At 37.9% G+C, this 20,169-nt stretch overlaps 2 protein-coding genes across 2 annotated transcripts in view; both read right to left on the bottom strand.

Moving 5' to 3' along the window:
- LOC114544682 (cubilin-like) overlaps nt 1-20,169 on the bottom strand; it is a 39,530-nt gene extending 19,361 nt beyond the window's left edge. The window contains exons 1-7 of the mRNA XM_028563255.1: nt 20,151-20,169; nt 19,142-19,287; nt 18,356-18,557; nt 7,663-7,808; nt 7,346-7,547; nt 6,734-7,072; nt 2,783-3,022 (exon numbers count right to left, since the gene is read on the bottom strand). Coding sequence (XP_028419056.1) covers nt 2,783-3,022; nt 6,734-7,072; nt 7,346-7,547; nt 7,663-7,808; nt 18,356-18,557; nt 19,142-19,287; nt 20,151-20,169 — 1,294 coding nt within the window. The remainder of the gene's footprint in view (nt 1-2,782; nt 3,023-6,733; nt 7,073-7,345; nt 7,548-7,662; nt 7,809-18,355; nt 18,558-19,141; nt 19,288-20,150) is intronic.
- Nucleotides 59-1,375, bottom strand: LOC114515577. The gene has a single exon (XM_028534863.1). It carries the CDS (start codon nt 1,291-1,293, stop codon nt 346-348), a length of 948 nt encoding a protein of 315 aa, XP_028390664.1. The 5' UTR covers nt 1,294-1,375; the 3' UTR covers nt 59-345.

Raw genomic sequence — 20,169 nt, 5'->3', positions numbered from 1 at the left:
ATCATTTGCAAGTACAGTTTTATCAAGATGATCAGGGAAACAAAGTTCATCTTTGACACCAAGCAGACCTTTTGCCGCACCAAACAACTTTCTCTGACCACTTGTGTTCTCTTCCATAAATGTAGAGTAATATTCACTACGAGCTCTGTTCATCAGATAAGTCATATAATTCTTTTTGGCCTTATAGGCATTCAGATCAACAGTCAATTTTGTTTTCCTCCATTTCCGCTCTGCTTTCCTGCGTTGCCGCTTAGCTAAATCAATAGCATCGCTATACCATGGAACAGTGGGTCTGAATACTCTGGTACGTGTTTGTATGGGGGCATGACGATTGAGAACTTCCAATTAGGTGGTATTATATTCTTTTACGTACGCATTTAATTCATTTATAGTGCTTACTTGTTTTCCGGTACACAGTGGTCTAGCAAGCAAGTCGCGTTTAAAGTGATCTCTTTCAACAGACTTAAGCTTCCTAAAACTAACAGTTTTTACAGATAAGCAGGGTTTAACAGAATCTAACCAGCATAAAACGGCAGTATGATCAGATATAAAATGATCCACGTGTGGCATTTTGGTAACAAGAGATTCAGACATGCGTGTTACAATTAGATCCAATGTGGGACCATTGCAATGTGTAGGTTGATTAACGTGTTGATTTAGTCCAAATGAGGTTAACATATCCAGAAACCTCTCACCGTCAATGTCATTTGCATCATCCACGTGAATATTGAAATCGCCCGTTATCAACAGTTGTTCCTTGCAGAGTACAAGCGATTCTAAGTATTCAGAAAATTCAGTAAAAAATACACTTGTTGAGACAGGATGATTAGCTGAATAGGGTGGTCTATAGATAACAACTATCCGCAGGTTATGTGATGGTGACTTAATTATCCACTCCGAAAACTCATAGGAACCCTGTACACTGGCACCTGCATCAATATTTTCAACATTTAGCGACTCATGATAAATTAACCCAGTCCCTACTCCTCGACGATCCAATCTTGGATGAGCGAACATCTTGTAACCATTCGGACATAACTCAGCTCTGATCGCAGCATCACGTGGAGTTAACCAGTGCTCAGTGATTGTGAGCAAATCTGCTTCAGATTCACATATATAGTCAAAAATCTCGGTTGTTTTGTTCTTAACAGAGCGAGCATTAAAATTGCATAATACCAGTTGTTTTTTGTTGTAATTAGTATACGATTTATCGTTGCAATAAACGTTTATTAAGTTAATTCGTGTCAATTGTTGTCGAGGGCGGGAATAACGCTCATTCCGCTGCGAATGCATTAATACATGAATCCGTCGAAATTTCTCAAAATCAAATCTAAGCGAACATATTTCAGGGGAAATATCGCTCTTCAGGCTACAACATGATGGAATTATTACTAAAGAAGGGCTTCGTTCGCTCGCGTTATACAATCGCAACGACAATTTTTAAACTGCTATTTCCCAAGAGACTAATACTGAAAATCTTAATACTGAAAAGGTTTTAAATCGAACAATAGGCGCTCTTCTTTATACGGAAAAACGGCCAGACCGGTTCAGTTGTATTTCGGTACAGATAGATTACTGGTATTTTAAAGTGTTTCAAGAACTCTGCATTCAAGTATATCGTTATCTACATCTGCCTAGCAGGGGAAATGCAGTTTCACCGCTATATTCTTAACAAAATACTCTACTTCAATTTAAAATATGACCAGTCGGACCTTTTTGGCCGCTTAATGGAAGCGCCCTATGATACAAATTTGCATTTACGCTGTAGTCTGTGAATAATTTGTGTATGCAAAATTCACGTTATGTTGAGTGTGAAAGAAATATCGGTGAATACCTTACCCAAAATTAAAATTTTGAAAATGGTCTTGTGGTTTTATGAAAGAGCAGGGATTGTTTCGGAGGGTCCATAGCCCCTTCGTCATTCGCCCAGCCCCACCCCCCCCTACCGGAAAATTTTTACTCCTATATGCAAACCGCCCCTCCCCCCCGACCGGAAAATTTTAAGTCCTGTATGACACGGTCAGATTTCCTGCTGGATCCGCGCCTGATATTTGCGTTTCATAAGTAATTATAATAACCAAAAACTACAAAAATAAACCGTATCAACCTCCCCACAGCGAAACACCGGCCGCTGTGGCATCCGCATGTAAATATTATACCGATACGCTGTGTTCATTCATATGCTATCTCTAGATAGTCTATGGATATTCTTTTTGTAACTTGTAATGAATTGCAGTGATTAAACAATGGCATGCAGGAAGTGCTGTCCTTCTGGACAACACCTCACCACGTGAACTGCACTTGTACAGGTCATTTTGGATGAAAACGCGACCTGATGACCTGACCTAGAGACTCGGTGGGTCAGTCAGAAAATATTTGAGTCGAGCTGACTGACATGAACAGGGGTCCACCTGTCCCCTGTTATCTAGAGGTCCACCTGTTCCTCTAGAAAAACCTATAGTTTTTGCATGCTCTCTCGGGTTTTGAGTGCCATTACTGTCTTAGTATAACTAATGGTGGTCCCTAGATCATCAGGTCTCAACTCACTGAATAACATGCACAGAACTGGCTCACACCCTCTGCAACTTAGAGGTCCTCCTGTTCCTCTAGGAAAAACGTAGGTTAATGAGAGCCTCTAGACCTTTTTTTGAGCGCTTCCAGCCCAAATTATATGCAACAAAAATGTCTCATTGTGTTGTTGCTTTGCTGAGTTACCAGACGTTCAAAATCCTTATAAAGAATCTCAACATATAAGCTACATTAACAGATGTTAATAACATACCATTGCAAGCATTAAATGACATATTGTGAGCCAAATCAGCGAACTCATTGAAATTGTCGATTAGGAACACGTGGTCTTTTGCAGGAGAGGAAGCCATTTTTTCGAGCTCTAAAACATCGATTCCTGAACCAACTCCAATTGAGAATATTACGACACCCAGGTTTTTGAGTTTTTGAGAAGGATGATGAACATCTCGAGTGCTTTTGCCAGCAGTCAAAACTATTAAAATTCTCTTTATTCCTAAATATTATTAGCAAGCATAAGAAGAAAAATACGAAAGATTTGCAACAAATACATTTACTGAACAACGCTGTTTTTCTGCATTTTGTTGGAACGCTAATATATTTTATCCCTTTCGTCCCCTTGCAAAACTCTTAGATTTGATGTATGTGTGACACAGGATTTGATGGCCGGTGGCAAATGGTATAGTAGAATTATGCTCCCTTATACAATTTAATAAATTGAACTTTTGTACTAAAGCCTGGCCATTTTAAGTTTGCTATAAACTATAGGTAAATAATGAAAAATTGAAACGTTCTGTAGTTGTAAATATTTAATTTGTAACGAACTTTCGGCTTATACAGACTGCAGGCATCAGGCTACAACGGGTATAGTTAAAATTACGGCGACAAAAAAATACCTACGCTTTACAATTACAAAAACACGCCAGGGGTTGATGATCACAATATGATCGACAGAAACAAATAAAAAATATTAAATGTGCCTACATATAACCCTAAGAACTGCGTAAAATGTTTTATTTCTTCAATAAAAACCGGCATTAGTATTGATCGGGTAAATTCTTAGCATTATTGTCGGTATTAGTTGTGAGTGTGGTATTCTACGAATCAATTGTCCGGCTCCATGTCGGTAGTTAGCTTTGTCAATAACTAGGCTGTTATGAAAATCAATTTTGTGGGCGTAGCACAATATAGGCGAATTTGATATTTTTCATTTGTATGTTCTGTCATATATTAATTATCAAACCTAGGCATGCTTTGTTATTGCATGGATAATAAAATCACTGGATAGGAAACTATATAGTCACGTGGGGTGCTTAGGAAATTTTGATTGGTCGAAACGCCTTTTTGATGTTTTTAAAATGGCTGAAACCTTGTTGAAAAATCTGATTTCACGGATGGCGAATATTTATAGGTAAGTAGCATTGATTTCCTTATGTTTTTGACTTGGATTTCCTTAGATTTTTTCAAAGTTTCACCTTTTGTTTGGTTTGTGTAACATTTTGTTGTTTTTTCTCTTTTTATCGGCAGATATGACCTAGCCTACGCCACACATCAATAGTCAAGGTACGTCTAGACGTTGTTTGTTTACAAAATAATTGTTTCATTTTTGCGAAAAACGCGTCGCAAAATAGTGTGTTTTTTGTTATTTTCACTGTCTGTTTTTTCCGAAATTTGCGACGCAATTTATGTATATTAAATTTGTTGAGTTTGTTTACTTATATAAAACACTGGATACATATTCTGCTAAAATGTGGCTTGGTGACAATTAAATTTTATAGTATAGTTTTTTTGGGGAGGTTTTTTTTGGCAAAAGTTGTATGCGCAATGTTTGTATGGGTGACAATTATTTGTAATATTTACATGCAAAATAAATGCAGCTAGCATTGTCTGCATTGAGTTGAAGCAGCTAGAAGCAATACAATGTCAAATAGAATGTTTATTGTTTTTTAATTTGTTTTTGCATTTTTAGACTTTTCAAATAACCTGAGGGGGAAAAATAGAGTTGGTAAGAAAGAGAAAGTACTCTAAAATCAGGGTTTAAAAGATTGAATTGGCTGTTTTTGCATGCTTTTTTACATCTCAAGTTTTTATTGATTTGAATTTTAATTAATCAGTTAATAATTTTTATAATTTTTCTTGCATACTAGTTGAAATGGCTAAATTTGGAAATAATTTTATTACATGTAATGACAATTGTTTTACATTAAATTGTAACATGGATAGTTAAAAGACTTTATTATCCATGATTGTAAGTATTAAATAAGTTGTAGTGTGATTTTTATTATAAATAAAAGATGTCATTTCAATAGTAAAAATCCAATGTACTTTAATTGTGGAATGTTTGTATGCAATTTCACCTGTTATGTCCTGCAACATAATTTATACTATGCTCAAACAACAGAAAAATAGTCAAATAATACTTTTAGAGAAACCAGAAATAAAAACATTAACTTTTGGAAATGTAGAGATTAAAGTTTATTTTATACACAAGTACAAAATAGTTCAAGAAGATAAAACCTGCAAGATTCAAAAATAAATTCAAAAACACATTTATGGGGCACAGCTATTGCACATTAATGCCTTTCTGATGCTGTCCTTGCCATGTAGATAAAAAACATTTAGTTAGCCTTTGTCAAAGTTTCTTTATATTTCTTGTGCTCTTTATAAACTTTAAGATAAACCCATTTATAATTTTATAAAAATCAATCACAGCAGTTGTTTTAATAATCCAGGAAGACCTGATCAACTTGACGCGACTTGAGGTAAGCAGCTAGCTATATCGTGCGTTACGTCACGATTTTCAACAAGGTTAAAATGCTGACGCCATGAGTTTCCTCTCTAGTCTTTTACCTATATCCATGGTTATTGTAAACCGTAGGTATTTGTTGTCAGTCGTTGTATTTTTAGCTACCTGTTGCAAGCTGCAGTCTGGCAGATGAAAGATTGTTAAAAATGAAATATTTACAACCATGCAGAGAACGTTTCAATTTTCTATCATGTTCAATCCTAGGCGCGATTCCAATATCTTTAAATAGAAGTAGATAGTAAACACTCTTTTGAACCTCTCGTTTCTCGAAATTTTATGATTAAAAGTAGTAATAATTCACGATTGTTACGCAAGGCTTTTTTGAGTTTAGATATATGCATATAAAAAAAGATGTAAAAATAGAAGTAGCAAATGCATGACAGGGATTAGTGATTAAGTTTTGTCACAAGACGCCTGAGTAAATATAATTTCTGGCCCATTTGCAATCATTAATCACATTTGCTTTCATGCATGACATTTCGTGGGATTGAATAAAGAAGTAAGGTGAAAATATTAATCATCCTGTCAGAACGTGCGCACTTGAATCAACAGTCGTATGTCGTTGCCAAGCTTAATTGTTACATTTGAAAATATGCATGCTTGAGGCAGCTGCGAAGCTCTTATGTCAATCAACTGTGTTTTTTTATAATGCACGGTCGAGCATTTTAAGGATTACTCAAAGAAAGCTTAATTCGATTAAAATAGATGAATAAGTAGTTAAGTTATAAAATAAAGTTCACAGAAACAATGTTTGATAATTTTAATGGTTGTTGATAAGTTGTGAACATTTGAAAGTATTGATCGATAGAGCTAAAGACCATCTCGACTAGTGCAAAAACACCTTATATAAACAAGATATGATAGTTGGAACGAGCTTCTAACGCCAACCCACACTTCAAACTAACAACGCTGATTGGTTGGATAAGGATCAGCCCACTCTGGTTGATGACGTGAGCAGACGTCCCTCAATCGTCACTATAAAAAGGCGGGCACAACACACGAACCTTTATAGCGGAGTAAAAAGCATATGAAACGTTAGAGAAGCTCAACGTTTACAGAACTAACAACCAAAGACAAGAAGAGAAAAAAAAACGAGGTTTCGAAAGGACGAGCAATCCGAAGAGAAGAGAAGAACGAAGCCAGAAACTAACACTAATGAACATTAGTTAACCTATCGTAAACGATCTCCTAACTCGCGTATATAAAATAAAAAAAACATTTAACACGAATCAAAACTAAACATATTTACCAGGCGAAAGAAAAAAATAATTTGAAATTTGTATCGGAATTATTTTTTTTAAAACCTATATATTTGTAACAAAAGCTTAAATATAATATTAATGGTAGCACGCGATTTAAAAAAAAATATGAAAAAGGATTGATAATTCGAAAATCAAATACCTGAAATCCTAGCACCATTCTGTGTATGAAACATATCTATAGATGCGTTCAATAAAGCCATCGCGGTGTTCCTTTTCCCTCCGTTGTATGGGATTTTATCTATTGCCAAATAAAGATCCTGTCTGGTCCTGAATTCTCGAGAAAATCCAAAATGTAATGTTGGCCTTGTCGCGAACGTTATCACCGACACTCTTGTTTCGTTTGGAGAAATTTTGAAATAATCCGTAAAATATTTTATGAATGATTTGGTTTTTTCAAAATTATGACGTCCGATGCTGCCAGAACTGTCCATTACAAACCCAAGGTCGATCTTTTTCGTGCAGATTGTAACGTTTCTACCTGTAAATCGTATATATAAGGGCATTAAGACAACACACTAATAGTTCAGTTACATGTAATGGCCTTTGAAACGCTAAAAGATGCAGACTCGTCTCTAGATAAGAAAAAATTTATAAATCCGGTTACAATGGAAACAGCATCGCTTTGTCTATTTAGTGAATGATATAATCGATGCGCGCATGATCGAACACTATATTATTAAAAAATCAGACAGTTTACATGTATGCGTTTTCAATGTTCGCCATTAGCGTTAAATTTCTAAGTAAAACATACCAACTGTATATGAGAAATTCAAAACAAATGCTTGTTTTTGTATAATACCATCCGAGTGGAACGCAATAAAAAGGTGGGATCCAGATGATGTCAGACTTAGTTTTGATTCGTTTCCACAATATCGCCCAAGTTTTTGTGCATACGAGGAGTCACCATCATAAACGTCCAAGTAATCATATTTACAACTTGAATGACTTTCCAACTAAAAGTGAAACAAGAATAAAAAATCTTCGCTGGCCGTATTTCAGTACATTAAAAGGAAGTTTTATTCCACTGGTGGGGTCAAGCTTTGAAAGAGTTACCTAATTATGACCTACCACAAAAGTTGAAAACGTTAACAGAATCCTTGATCCATTGGTGTCAGAAATAGTCCAGTTACAGTCTATAGAGTTAGGGAAGTAACGGGGATAAAGAGGACTTTTAAGTGTAGCAGGAGTATACAGATGGTTATCACCACATAAACCTGCAGGAAAAGAGATAAAAATAATAATGTATTGCAATGAAATCGCTATGTCAAGTTTGATTTGATTTCATTAGCTACTTTTTCATAAAAAATAGGGAGTTTTACCTGGTGTTGTTAAAGACGTGGCGGTGCCTTTAAGGACATTGGAAACGAATATATAAATATATATATATACACCCATTTGCAAAAACGTTGGCCGCAGATAGATAGATACTCGAAGTCTAATTAGAATTGCATATGATTACATTTGCATGGGATTTCAATCATATTACACAACATATGCAATTCTAATTAGATTTTGGGTATCTATCTATATCTATCTGCGGCCAACGTTTTTGCAAACGGGTGTATATATATTATATATTATATATTAAAATATATATATATATATATATATATATATATATATATATTCGTTTCCAATGTCCTTAAAGGCACCGCCACGTCTTTGACAACACCAGGCAAAACTCCCTATTTTTTATGAAAAAGTAGCTAATGAAATCAAATCAAACTTGAAATCGACAGACAAATGGTTCGCTGTTCAGTGTTTAGTATGCTCAGACAAGCCGCAGCAAGCTTAGAATGAAATGGTGGACATGCTGAGGATTAACATCACGAATAAATCGCTTTGTTTTTGTGTTCAGTTTCTCGCTTTAATTTATTCATTTGCCCAGCCTTGCATGAGATCGGTCACGCTAAAATCAACGATGCATTTAATCCACTGCGCCCAATGAAATATTTGTCACCTTTAGGGGTCGCGCGTTGCTCCCAGTATGCATTATTTTTCCTGAAACTTTGACAGTTTATTAAAAAGCTTTCTTACTTTTAGACAGCTAAATAATATCTCAATTTCAGCTTCACATTTTCGCGCGCAAGCCTTCTAAATATCAGTGGAAAGGAACCCCCCTTCCCGGTAACATAATTTTGTTAATGAAAAACCAATCTTGGCGTAGGTATACCAGATAAGTCTTAACTATCTCTAGGAACACAAAATTTTGCCAAATTCTGCAAAATATCCTGAAAAACGGAATTTTTAAATTTGGGACATTTTTTTTTATACACCCTGTTTATATATACGTATATATTATAGCGACGATAGCGATACCGAAAACGGTAGTGATCCATCTTCCTCTGACGAGGATTTCGATCCGCGAGTTCGAAAGGGCGAATGCCCGGCGCCTTGAAGAACTTACTAGGTGTAAATGTGAACTTTGCGCATTATTAACAAGGGCTGTTGAATGTTATTGCTGCTATGAAATAGCACTAGAGTACGACGAATACGAACATTTCACAAACTCGCGCTTCGTCGTCTGGTGAACTCAAATAATATTTTGTCGTGTCGTATGACATGTTCATTTGATTTCTCTCACATGATACGGCAATTCCTCCATAAGGAACAACTAAACCGTTCGTTTGATGCTGTTCGATTAAGTTTAGATTTAATTGGGGAAAGAATATATTGAATACATGTAGATTCTGGTCCTATTTTAATATTATCGTTGCTATTTCGCCGTTTAACAAGATATGATCACTAGAGACCTTTAGCTTGACGTTTACGGCAAACGCCAAATCGCTAACAAAGTTTGTGTTTTAACTCCACTATCTTTAAGTGGGTGGCAATTTCGCTAAATTACAAACGTTCCACATAAAACTTGTGATGTTCAGCAGTAATGTAAGAAAGCAAAAGATTATTTCTGATGTATTTAGAAAAGCAGCAAATTCAGCTTTGCCGTATGTGTTTCACGTTCGCCGTATAAAATTTAATACTTGAACGTCTGTATATTTGGTGAATGTTCCGCCTCCGTTAGATAATCCACCAAAGATCACTATGAACGTTTATTTTAATGTTTTTAACACAAATTAAAGATGCTCACTCCCTCACAGTCTCACTCTCTCTCTCACTATTTTTACTCTCTGTTTATTGACATGCGTCATAACTAAATTAACTATGATTGATTATACAGTATGGCCGGGCCTGTCTCCAACACCCTCCCCCCATGAACTTTAGGAAAGTTTATGTCTCGATGGAGGACAGGTCACCTAACAAAACATTTTGAACATAACTAATTGGATAAATGAGCTACTAAAGTTAAGTCTCCTACTGTTCGAGCTTCATTGTTTCTTTGGTTCTTGCATCAGCTGCGACTGCTGCATCTTTTCGTTGACGGATGGTCGGGGCATTCAGGTTTAACTTCTTGCCTTTTTCCCTTTTCTCTCGTACGTCGCAGGACAGCTCAAGGGGATAAAGGTGCTGTACCGGACGTTCGAGTTCTCCTTTGCCTGTTTTCACCTTCACGGCTCGCGTCACCCCGTCTTTACCTGGAAACGTCTCTGAAATCACAGCTAGTGGCCAACTGCCACGGCTCTTTTCATCTGTCTGAACTAGAACTAGGTCGCCCTTCGAAACTTTCGGACTCGTACCTCCTGCACGCATCCTATGGCGCTCGCGTAGTGCCGTCAGATACTCTCGTCTCTACCGATTCCACAGCTGATCTTTGCATTTTCTCAGGAATTTCAGTCTCTTTCGCAGATCCTTGTCTTCTTCTTCGTGCAGTCGAAGTTCTGGCAAGTGGTTAGCTCTTTGGAACAGGAGACTCGCTGGAGTCAACACCGGTAACTCCACATCATCTTCGACATAACTCAGCGGTCGTCTGTTTATCTGAGTTTCTATATCGAGTAAAACTTCGCTTAGCTCGTTCCAATATAGGATTCCCTTCCCGATTACTTTTCTGAGAGCGCTTTTGACGACTCCGATCATCCTTTCGAATTTACCCCCCCCCCCCCACCAAGGGGCCCGAGAGAAATTGAAGATCCATTTGATTTCGTACTCTTCGAGAAGCTCATGGAACTGTTCTTCCTTCTAAACTTTCATAAGCCATTTTGCTGCTATTACAAACGTCCCGCCTTTGTAAGAATAGATCACACGAGGTGTACCGCGTCGAGCAATAAATCTCTTTAAACAGGGAATGAAAATCTCTGTCGTTAGATTTGGAAGCAACTCCAAATAGATGGCTCGAGATAAACTGCACGCGAAGATTACTAGGTAGGCTTTTGCTTCCTTCTTGGTTTTCTTGTACCGAATTGGGCCGACGAAATCGACACCTACGACTTCGAACGCTGTTTCTCCGACGGTTCGATTCTTTGGAAGATAGCTAGGTGCAGGCGTCCTGAACGCTACTGCCCGAAACCGCTTGCATCCCCAACATTTTCTACGCACTCTTTTCACGGGCAGTCTAAGCTTTAGGATCCAATATGTTTCTCTTATTGCAGCCATGGTCAAACCGACACCGTCATGCAAAGTGATGGTATGGATTCGCTGGACCAACTTTCTTGTAAACGTAGCAGTAGCTGGCGGATAGAATGGGTACACGCCGTCTGGATTCTCTTTAAGGTTGAGGTCTTTTTTCGTTTGGGTGATTTGTGGAGTATTGCTAGCTTTATCTTGGACTTGTTTGATCCACCATTGCTTTGCTTCGTTTGTCTCTAAAACACTAAGGGGGCCGTTTCGTTTCTCTCGGTTCCTGTAATTGTGAACGAATCGTTCAATCGTAGCACCCACGAAGTAACTCTCAATGTTCGACGCAGTTCGTTTCTCTCGAGGACAAGATCCAAATCATTGCTTCCTGCGTTTGTCTGGGCTGCGCACAGGACCTCACGGACAATCTTTGCCTCAGCTTGTGATTCTTTAGATGGTTGGGTGATTGGACTTCCTGGCAACTTTTCTGGGTTTCCTAACCATCGTGGGCCGTTCAACCACAACTCCGTCAACTGGCCTCCCCTGCTTCCAAGATCTGCAGGATTCTGATCTGTGGGAACATGATGCCATTCGACAGAAGTGTGAATTACCGATAACTACGAATTACCGATACTATCCTGCTCCTTCAATCCCGTAAAGGGCTACGGTGCTGTCCAACTAACAGTGCTGTTCGATAACTTTGTCCTCCCCGATAGCTTTAGTGACATTTGTGATTAAATTCACGGCCATGTGTCCCACGATGAGTTCTAGCCTGGGAATGGTAAGACCCCTCTTCGCAAGACGAGATTTGGCTGCGACGAGCATCTGTGTTTCACCCGAAACTTGTTTACTCACTCCAAAAACAGCAGCAGAGACTCCCTGACCACTCGCGTCTCCAAAAGCATGAAGACAAATTTAGTTGATGTGTTCCTGGTATGGTGCTATCGGTCGTGGTACCGTCACAGATGAGGGCGTTGATTGTTACCAGGACAACCATCGCTTTCGTAGGCTACCTTCGAGTTCGGTATCCCATGGTAACTTGGCGTCACAGGTCTCGCGATAGATTAGCTTACCTTCCAAGGTGAGGGGAGACGCAATGCCCAACGGGTCGTGTATCTTTGCGAGTCTACTGAGGATTTCTCTTTTTGTTGTTGTCTTGCCTCCAGCCTTTGGAAACAGGACGCTCAGCGAATCTTTTACTTTGTTCCATAGTATTCCGAGCATCTTTGATTCGTTCGGGTTTACGCCAAGCTGCTCTTTGGCAGCAGTTTGGTCTTCGACTGCCTCATACTCTCCTGCATTGTCTTCGAGGGCACTCACGTTCGAAGCCCACTTGTGAAGTTTGAAGGTCACGTCTTCGAGGATGTTATTCGCTTTCTCTTTCCGTTGCTTCGCTTGTCCCACAGTTTCTCCACCACTGATAATGTCGTCAACGTAGAGGGACCGTTGGAGCTCTGCTACGTCTTCGGGCCGATGGCGTCTCCATTGTTCTAGGTGTGAGGCTATGACTCCCCCAAGAAGAAATGGCGATGAGGAAAGACCAATTAGGACTCTCGTAAACCGAAGAGTTGTCAAATCTCCACCGGTCGTCGTCCAGTGAAATCGTAGTGCGTCTCGTTCTGCTTCCCTGATGCGAATCTGGATAAACGCTTTCATGATATCACCAGTAAGAGCGACAGGAAAGGTTCGCTGCCCCACGAGCACCTCCCACATCTTGTTTTGTAAGGGTGGACCAGGATAAAGGCATTCGTTTAGTGAAGGATCATGCTGGCATGATTTCGCAGACGCGTCGTACACCACACGCAATTTTGTTGTGGCGGCGCTTTCTCGCATGACTTCTCGGTGGGGTATGTAGAACTCGACTCCATTTACTAGGATTGGCGCCTTTTCAACGACACCCTGCTGCATTTGGTCTTCTATCACTTCGGCGTAACACTCAAAAAGATCCCGCTTGTTCAGCCGGTTCTGAAGGGCTGTAAGACGTCTCAAACTTCCTTCTCGATTGTCCTTGAGTGGTGGATGGTTCCCTTTCCATGGTAACCCCGTTTCGTACCAACCTTCTGGTGCTCTGGTCAACTGCTCTTTGAACTCGTTGTAGACTTGTAACTGATCGTGTTCGCTCTTATCTTCGAGTCCCAGAAAGTCTAATCGACAAAGAGCTTCGTAATCAGCATGAGAAGTTTGAGTTGCCATCATCGTTGCTGCAACAAATTCGGTACCAGGGCTCATAACGAACCAACCCAGTTTTGTTAGCTCAGCTATTGACTCCCCTTCTTTTCCAACTCGAGGTCTCTCTTGGGTTTTCACTCTTGCATATTCCCAACTGCCCAGGATGACATGGATTGGTAGGGATTTCTTGGTCTCGGTCTCATTTAGATTTACGCCTCTCACATGAGAGTATTTCTGCAGAAGATTTTTGCAATTGAGATTCTCTACGAACAACAACTCGCCCTTGTTTACCTTTGTCAAATTCGTCTCGATTTCGTAGTCGGAATCAAGTGCTTGCACCTTGACTTTGTAGATCTCTTGTTGCGCAACTTTTGACGTCATCAACATGTCAATTCGACTGACTTTCTTTTCTACAAGCTGGAGTTTTAGAGCCTCTACCAGTTTTCCCGAAGCGTAGGAGCTACCTACACCCGAATCGATCAGTGCTCTACAACGTATACCATTAACCATCACGACTACGACTGGAAAAATTGCTTCGTTTCCGGTTTTACTGGTCATTACCATCGGGTCGCCATTCAGATTGGTATCACAGATAGATGTGTGATGTCGTTTCTCACAGATTGGGCACGAACGCTTGCTCGGACAGTTCGCCGCTTTATGATTACCGGCTGCCCAATTGAAGCATAGTTTTTTCCTCGCTAGAATCTCTTTGCGACATTTGACGTCAGTGATTTTGTTGCATGCAACCGTTTTGTGGTCCCCCCGTCGCAGTATGCACACGTATGTTCTGGGCTCTTCGAGAAAAACAACCGCCTTGACGATCTGTCTTGCTTCAATGATTTGTTTCCCTCTACTTCGTTCGCTTCGATAAGCCTCAGACAGCTTTGCGAAGTTCCATTCTTCCCAATCGGTATCAGTGCGCGCCAAGTCCCCCCTGATTGCTTGAAGTTTGTCCAAGGTCATAGGGACGTATCCATTCACCGTCTCTAATTTGCTCAAGGTTTGAAGAGCTTGAACCGCATGCATAAACTGGTCATTAAATTGATATATTTTCTTAAAATTAAGCTGATTAATAGTAGGCAAATCTATTATCAGTTTGATGTATGCTTTAATTACTTCGGAATTATTTCCATACCGATCTTCAAGTATAGATTTGGCGCAATTATAGCCCTCAGGGGTGAAAGGTAAGCCTTCAATCGCAGTTTTAACCTTAGGCGACAAAAACCCGCACAAATACGCAAACTTATTCACTGGTGCCACGGAACGCTTGTCCACCGTCTCTGTAAATTGTCCCCAAAACCTCGGCCAATCAAGGGGCGACCCATCAGAGCGCGTTATTTCAAGTTTGGGAAGTTTTGCATCGACAAAATTTCCCTGCTCAACATTCTTATCATTTTTTTGGGCTGACGTAGATTGCGCCTTTAGCTTGAGTTTATGCAATTCCATTTCAAACTGCATCTTACCTTTCTTCTCTGTAGTGTCTTTCTCTGCTTCTTTCTCTTGAAGCCATCGTTTGATTCGCGTAACTTCGATATCCGGTGCGTCGATTTTCTCGTCAACAGATGCGCCGTATTGCGTAATTTCGTCCACTTCGGTTTTCTCCGCTATTTGTAACTCTTCAACTTTCCGCTTGCGCTGATCAACTTCGCTAGTAATCACTTTAAGGGCGTTCAGTTGACGCTCGATTGATTCCTCTTTGCATTTCTCCAAAATACTCGCCGTTTCTTTCACAGATAGTTCCAATTTTGTAAGTTTAACATTTAACCTCGCCTTTGCCGATTCTAATTCCATAGTCTCGTATAAAAATTACCACAATAAATGCAGATACGCTAAATTCCGTCGCGGAGGTGGCAGGTTTGGTGAATGTTCCGCCTCCGTTAGATAATCCACCAAAGATCACAATGAAAGTTTATTTCAATAATTTCAACACAAATTACAGATGCTCACTCCCTCACAGTCTCACTCTCTCTCACTATTTTTACTTTCTGTCTATTGACATTCGTCATAACTAAATTAACTATATATGATTGATTATACAGTATGGCCGGGCCTGTCTCCAACAGCATACACCATCAGCCGTTCAAGCATTAAAATTTATACGGCGAACGTGAAACACATACGGCAAAGCTGAATTTGCTGCTTTTCTAAATACATCAGAAATAGTCTTTTGCTTTCTTACATTACTGCTGAACATCACAAGTTTTATGTAGAACGTTTGTAATTTAGCGAAATTGCCGCCCACTTTGTTAGCACAAACTTTGTTAGCGATTTGGCGTTTGCCGTAAACGTCAAGCTAAAGATCTCTATTTATGGGCGCGTTGACACGTCGCAGTTAATTTGCACAGGATTGAAGATTTAATAATATATAAAGCACGAATTCCAAAGTGTAAGACAAAGTGAACGAAGACTGCTCAATGTTACAATCTGATCTAGATTTGCTTTGCGATTGGGCTAGGTTATGGCAAATGTCCTTTAATCCTGACAAGTGTAAAGTAATGAGAGTAACACATCATCGAGATCTCTCAGTACCAAATTACAACATGCTTGGAAAACCACTTAAAGTTTCAAGAAAGTTCAAAGACCTAGGCGTAATTATGTCTTACAATTTGAAGTAGAGTGACCAAGTAAACACCTCTGTAAATAAAGCAAATCGTGTCCTGGGCCTTATTAAACGAACAGTTGGATGCACCAGTAGAGCTGTCTTTTCAAAATTGTATGTAACTCTTGTGCGTCCGATGCTAGAGTATGCTTGTCCAGTATGGTCCCCCTATTTACTGAAAGATATAGAAAGCATTCAGAAAACATTCTGAATGCCTTAGAAAGCATTCAGAGGAGAGCTTCAAGATTATCTCTTAATCAGAAGCGTGGTGAAATGCCGTATGAACAATGATGCAATCTGTTAAAGTGGGATTCTCTTGAAAAGCGTAGAATTTATTTGTCACTAGTTGAATGTTATAAAACGATATTTAACTCAAATGGCATACCATTTGAAAATGTTTTCGAATTTAAACCTGTAGTGACACATGTAGTGACCTACCTTCAACTCGTTTGCTTATATAATTATCTTGACTTAATTTGTCTGCGTCATGAACAGGAATAAGCTCTGCGATAGACCATGCAATACATGGCCAATATTCATATAACTATTATATTCACGTTGTGCAATATTATTAATTTCTTATATAACAAGAATATATGAATATGTGCCCCTCCCCCCAATTATCGCCAATGTAAATTTGTAGCTAAGTCTTTGAGGTTATTCAGGAAATCGATGCCTAAATAAGATGGCGATGCATCGATCTTAAAGCTAGTGACCAGCCGATTTTTAGGAATATTAAAATGTTGACTTCTTCGATGCTTGCTCACTGTGCGTTCCTGATAATTAACTAGCTCTACATTTTTCGGTTGCTATACGGACATTCGTCAAAGCGGAAAAATACTTTTTTGACAAGATATTTCAAAGTTGGGCGGTCACAGTCATTCACAATATAGCGAGTTTAAATTGCGTCAGTCTAATCCATGACGTGGATGCGACCGCTTAGTGTTATTTACAACAGACAGGAAATTGATATTTTAGACACAAGATCAAGTGGGTTGGAGGAGGAGCATGTGTTGCAGGTAGCGTAAATATCGCCACAGACCGGACGCGATGCGGGAAGGCGACGCGAATTTTCAGTTTTCAGAAGCACATAAATTGATTATTAACAGCAAAATGTAGCGCCTTTATACATAGAAGTGCAATCGTACTATAGTGGGGCAAGAGCTGCGTGATCGAGTGTCGATCTTGTGAAAATCGTTAAACGCTGAGGAGATCTAAGATTATGACTTGCATGATAAACAAAAAATTATTCATCTAAATTACTGCTTTTTTTCTCAGTATTGCATTGCAATTGAAAAGATTAAGGATTAGTGCAGTCAGCTTTTTATCCGGACAGAATTGTGTCGATAGTGCACTACGTAGTGCCAGAAATTAATTATTTCTATAAACCATGGTATAGTCAAGACGTAAATTTAAACCGATTACAAGTGCTTTAAATTCCAAAAGGCCTAAATTCTAGTGTACTTAAGAACAGGGTGATAATCTTTGCAGCTTTACTGGCATTAACTGTGATTGTATTTACAACAATGGAGAGGACAATGTATATTTCTAATCGTTTGCGTTTACTTACAGGGTGAGTAAAAAAACTGATACCTTTGAAATTCAAATTAGTTGCAATGTCTGTAATCGACTGTAATGTGAAAAGAGTTGCCTGAAATATCTCATGGGTAAACGAAGCATATCAAATAGGTGAACCATTAATTAACCTACAGGGTGTCCCAAAAAAACGAAAACTATTGAAATCACTCATTATTAAAATTTGAATGCCGTGTTCACGAATTTCAGCCCGTGGGAATTTAATGCAACTTATAAAATGCTAAATGCTTTGTGTTACTAGAGAAAGGGGACATGTCGAAGGTCATTGTCCTTGAGGTGCACATTTAAATAATGTTATCCATATTTGTAATATGTAAAGATTGTTGATAAATATCATTTTTGCGAACAAGCAAATTTTACTGCATCATATATGAATGCATAAAAATGGGTATGGTAAACATTTATACACTTGTGGATCCCAACAGAGTGCTTAGGCATTCAAACTCGAACAATTGCATTGTTTAGGTGATATCAATAGTTTTCATTTTTTTTTGGGACACCCTGTATAACATAAAGTTTGTTCCCTTTGGAAGTTAAAATGCTTCTAAGCTCTGTAATAAAAAAGAACGTCGAATTAATTCAAATGGTTTCAACACTTTTGCATTAATTAACCACGTCTTGTGGATTGTACACAATGGGAATTGTCAAATTCCAGCCAAAAGTTCGCGGCTAATTTTAATTTCAAAGTTTTTTTTACTCACCCTGTATATAGGCTGAATATTAATGATATGTATATGTTATTTGCTGCAAATATAGTCAAGAATTGCTTGTAACTTCCTTCAAAGGGCAAAAGTAAAAATTCGAACCCCGTCAATGGCTTTGTCTATTTAGTGAATGATATAATCGATGCGCGCATGATCGAACACTATTTTATCAAAAAATCAGACAGTTTACATGTATGCGTTTTCAATGTTCGCCATTAGCGTTAAATTTGTAAGCAAAACTTACCAACTGTATTTGAGAAATTCAAAACAAATGCTTGTTTTTGTATAATACCATCCGAGTGGAGCGCAATAAAGAGGTGGGATCCAGATGATGTCAGACTTAGTTTTGAGTCGTTTCCACAATATCGCCCAAGTTTTTGTGCATACGAGGAGTCACCATCATAAACGTCCAAGTAATCATAAATACAACCTGAACGACTTTCCAACTAAAAGTGAAACAAGAATAAAAATTCTTCCCTGCCCGTATTTCAGTACATTAAGGTGGCTTGATACAGTTTTCAAGAATTCCATTGTTCATCACTTGGACACGTTCAAACAACGTATTTTTCTGATAAATTCCAGAGATATTCGGGTTTTTATCTATTTTAATGTCTATACTTTGGAATCGTATTAGTTTTAGTAACAGATCGTCCGTTGCTATGGCGACATACGTGTACAAAATGCACTCCAAAATGGCTAATTGCCTCGGATAGTTGGAAAAGAAGCACAGTGACCACAAATTTTTTTTCGCTATTATAGAATTTTTTTATATTCTGCTAATTGTTAGTTTTTCTTCCAAGTAAAATAATGCACCAAAAAGAATTGGGGGTCAATGTGCTTGTTTTCCAACTATCTGAGGCAATTGGCTATTTTGGAGTGAATTTTGGTCACGTGTGTCGCCATAGAAACATCAAGATATATAAAAGCCCCAATATCTCTAGAATAAATCATAAAAATGCGTTGTTTGAACGTGTCAAAGTGACTGAAGAAAAAACTGTATCGAGCCACCTTAAAAGGAAATATGACCTACCGCAAATTCTAAAAACGTTAACAGAATCCTTGATCCATTGGTGTCAGAAATAGTCCAGTTACAGTCTATAGAGTTAGGGAAGTAACGGGGATAAAGAGGACTTTGAAGTGTAGCAGGAGTATACAGATGGTTATCACCACATAAACCTGCAGGAAAAGAGAGAAATGTATATATATATATATATATATATATATATATATATATATATATATATATATATATATATATATATATATATATATATACAGTCGTTATCAAAAAGGTTGTCCCGATCAATATATATAGAAATATATAAATATCAATCACGTGACCATTAAACATGGCTTATTTTGATCACTTATCACTTGTTTCTTTATTATTACAATATTGTTCACCTTACTATGACATTTAAGAAATTTTCACGACAGATTTCCAACGATTTCTCATAAAATTAACGTATGTAGTAAAATCACGTGACCGATATTTACGTATTTATATATATTTCCATATGACAACCTTTTTGATAACGACTGTATATATATATATATATATATATATTATATATATATATATATAATATATATATATATATATATATAATATATATATATATATATAATCTATTCCAAATAGACTTTTGTAGAACACAGAGTGCTCAATACATAGAATGCAGAGCGTGTTATAACAATTATAAATACAATTCTTTTAATTAGTTGTATATATATATATATATATATATATATATATATATATATATATATATATATATACACCCGTTTGCAAAAACGTTGGCCGCAGATAGATATATAGATAGATACCCGAAATCTAATTAGAATTGCATATGTTGTGTAATATGATTGAAATCCCATGCAAATGTAATCATATACAATTCTAACTATAGACTATGGGTATCTATCTATCTATCTATCTGCGGCCAACGTTTTTGCAAATGGGTGTATATATATATATATATATATATATATATATATATATATATAGCTATAGAGCGAATGCCCGGCTAAGAACTTACTTGGTGTAAATGTGAACAT

This window comes from Dendronephthya gigantea, unplaced genomic scaffold (assembly GCF_004324835.1).
Source record: "Dendronephthya gigantea isolate DGI-Jeju-01 unplaced genomic scaffold, DenGig_1.0 000004F, whole genome shotgun sequence".
Lineage (NCBI taxonomy): Eukaryota > Metazoa > Cnidaria > Anthozoa > Malacalcyonacea > Nephtheidae > Dendronephthya > Dendronephthya gigantea.
The sequence above is the reverse complement of the archived record's forward strand: the minus strand, read 5'-3'. Positions and strand labels throughout refer to the sequence as shown.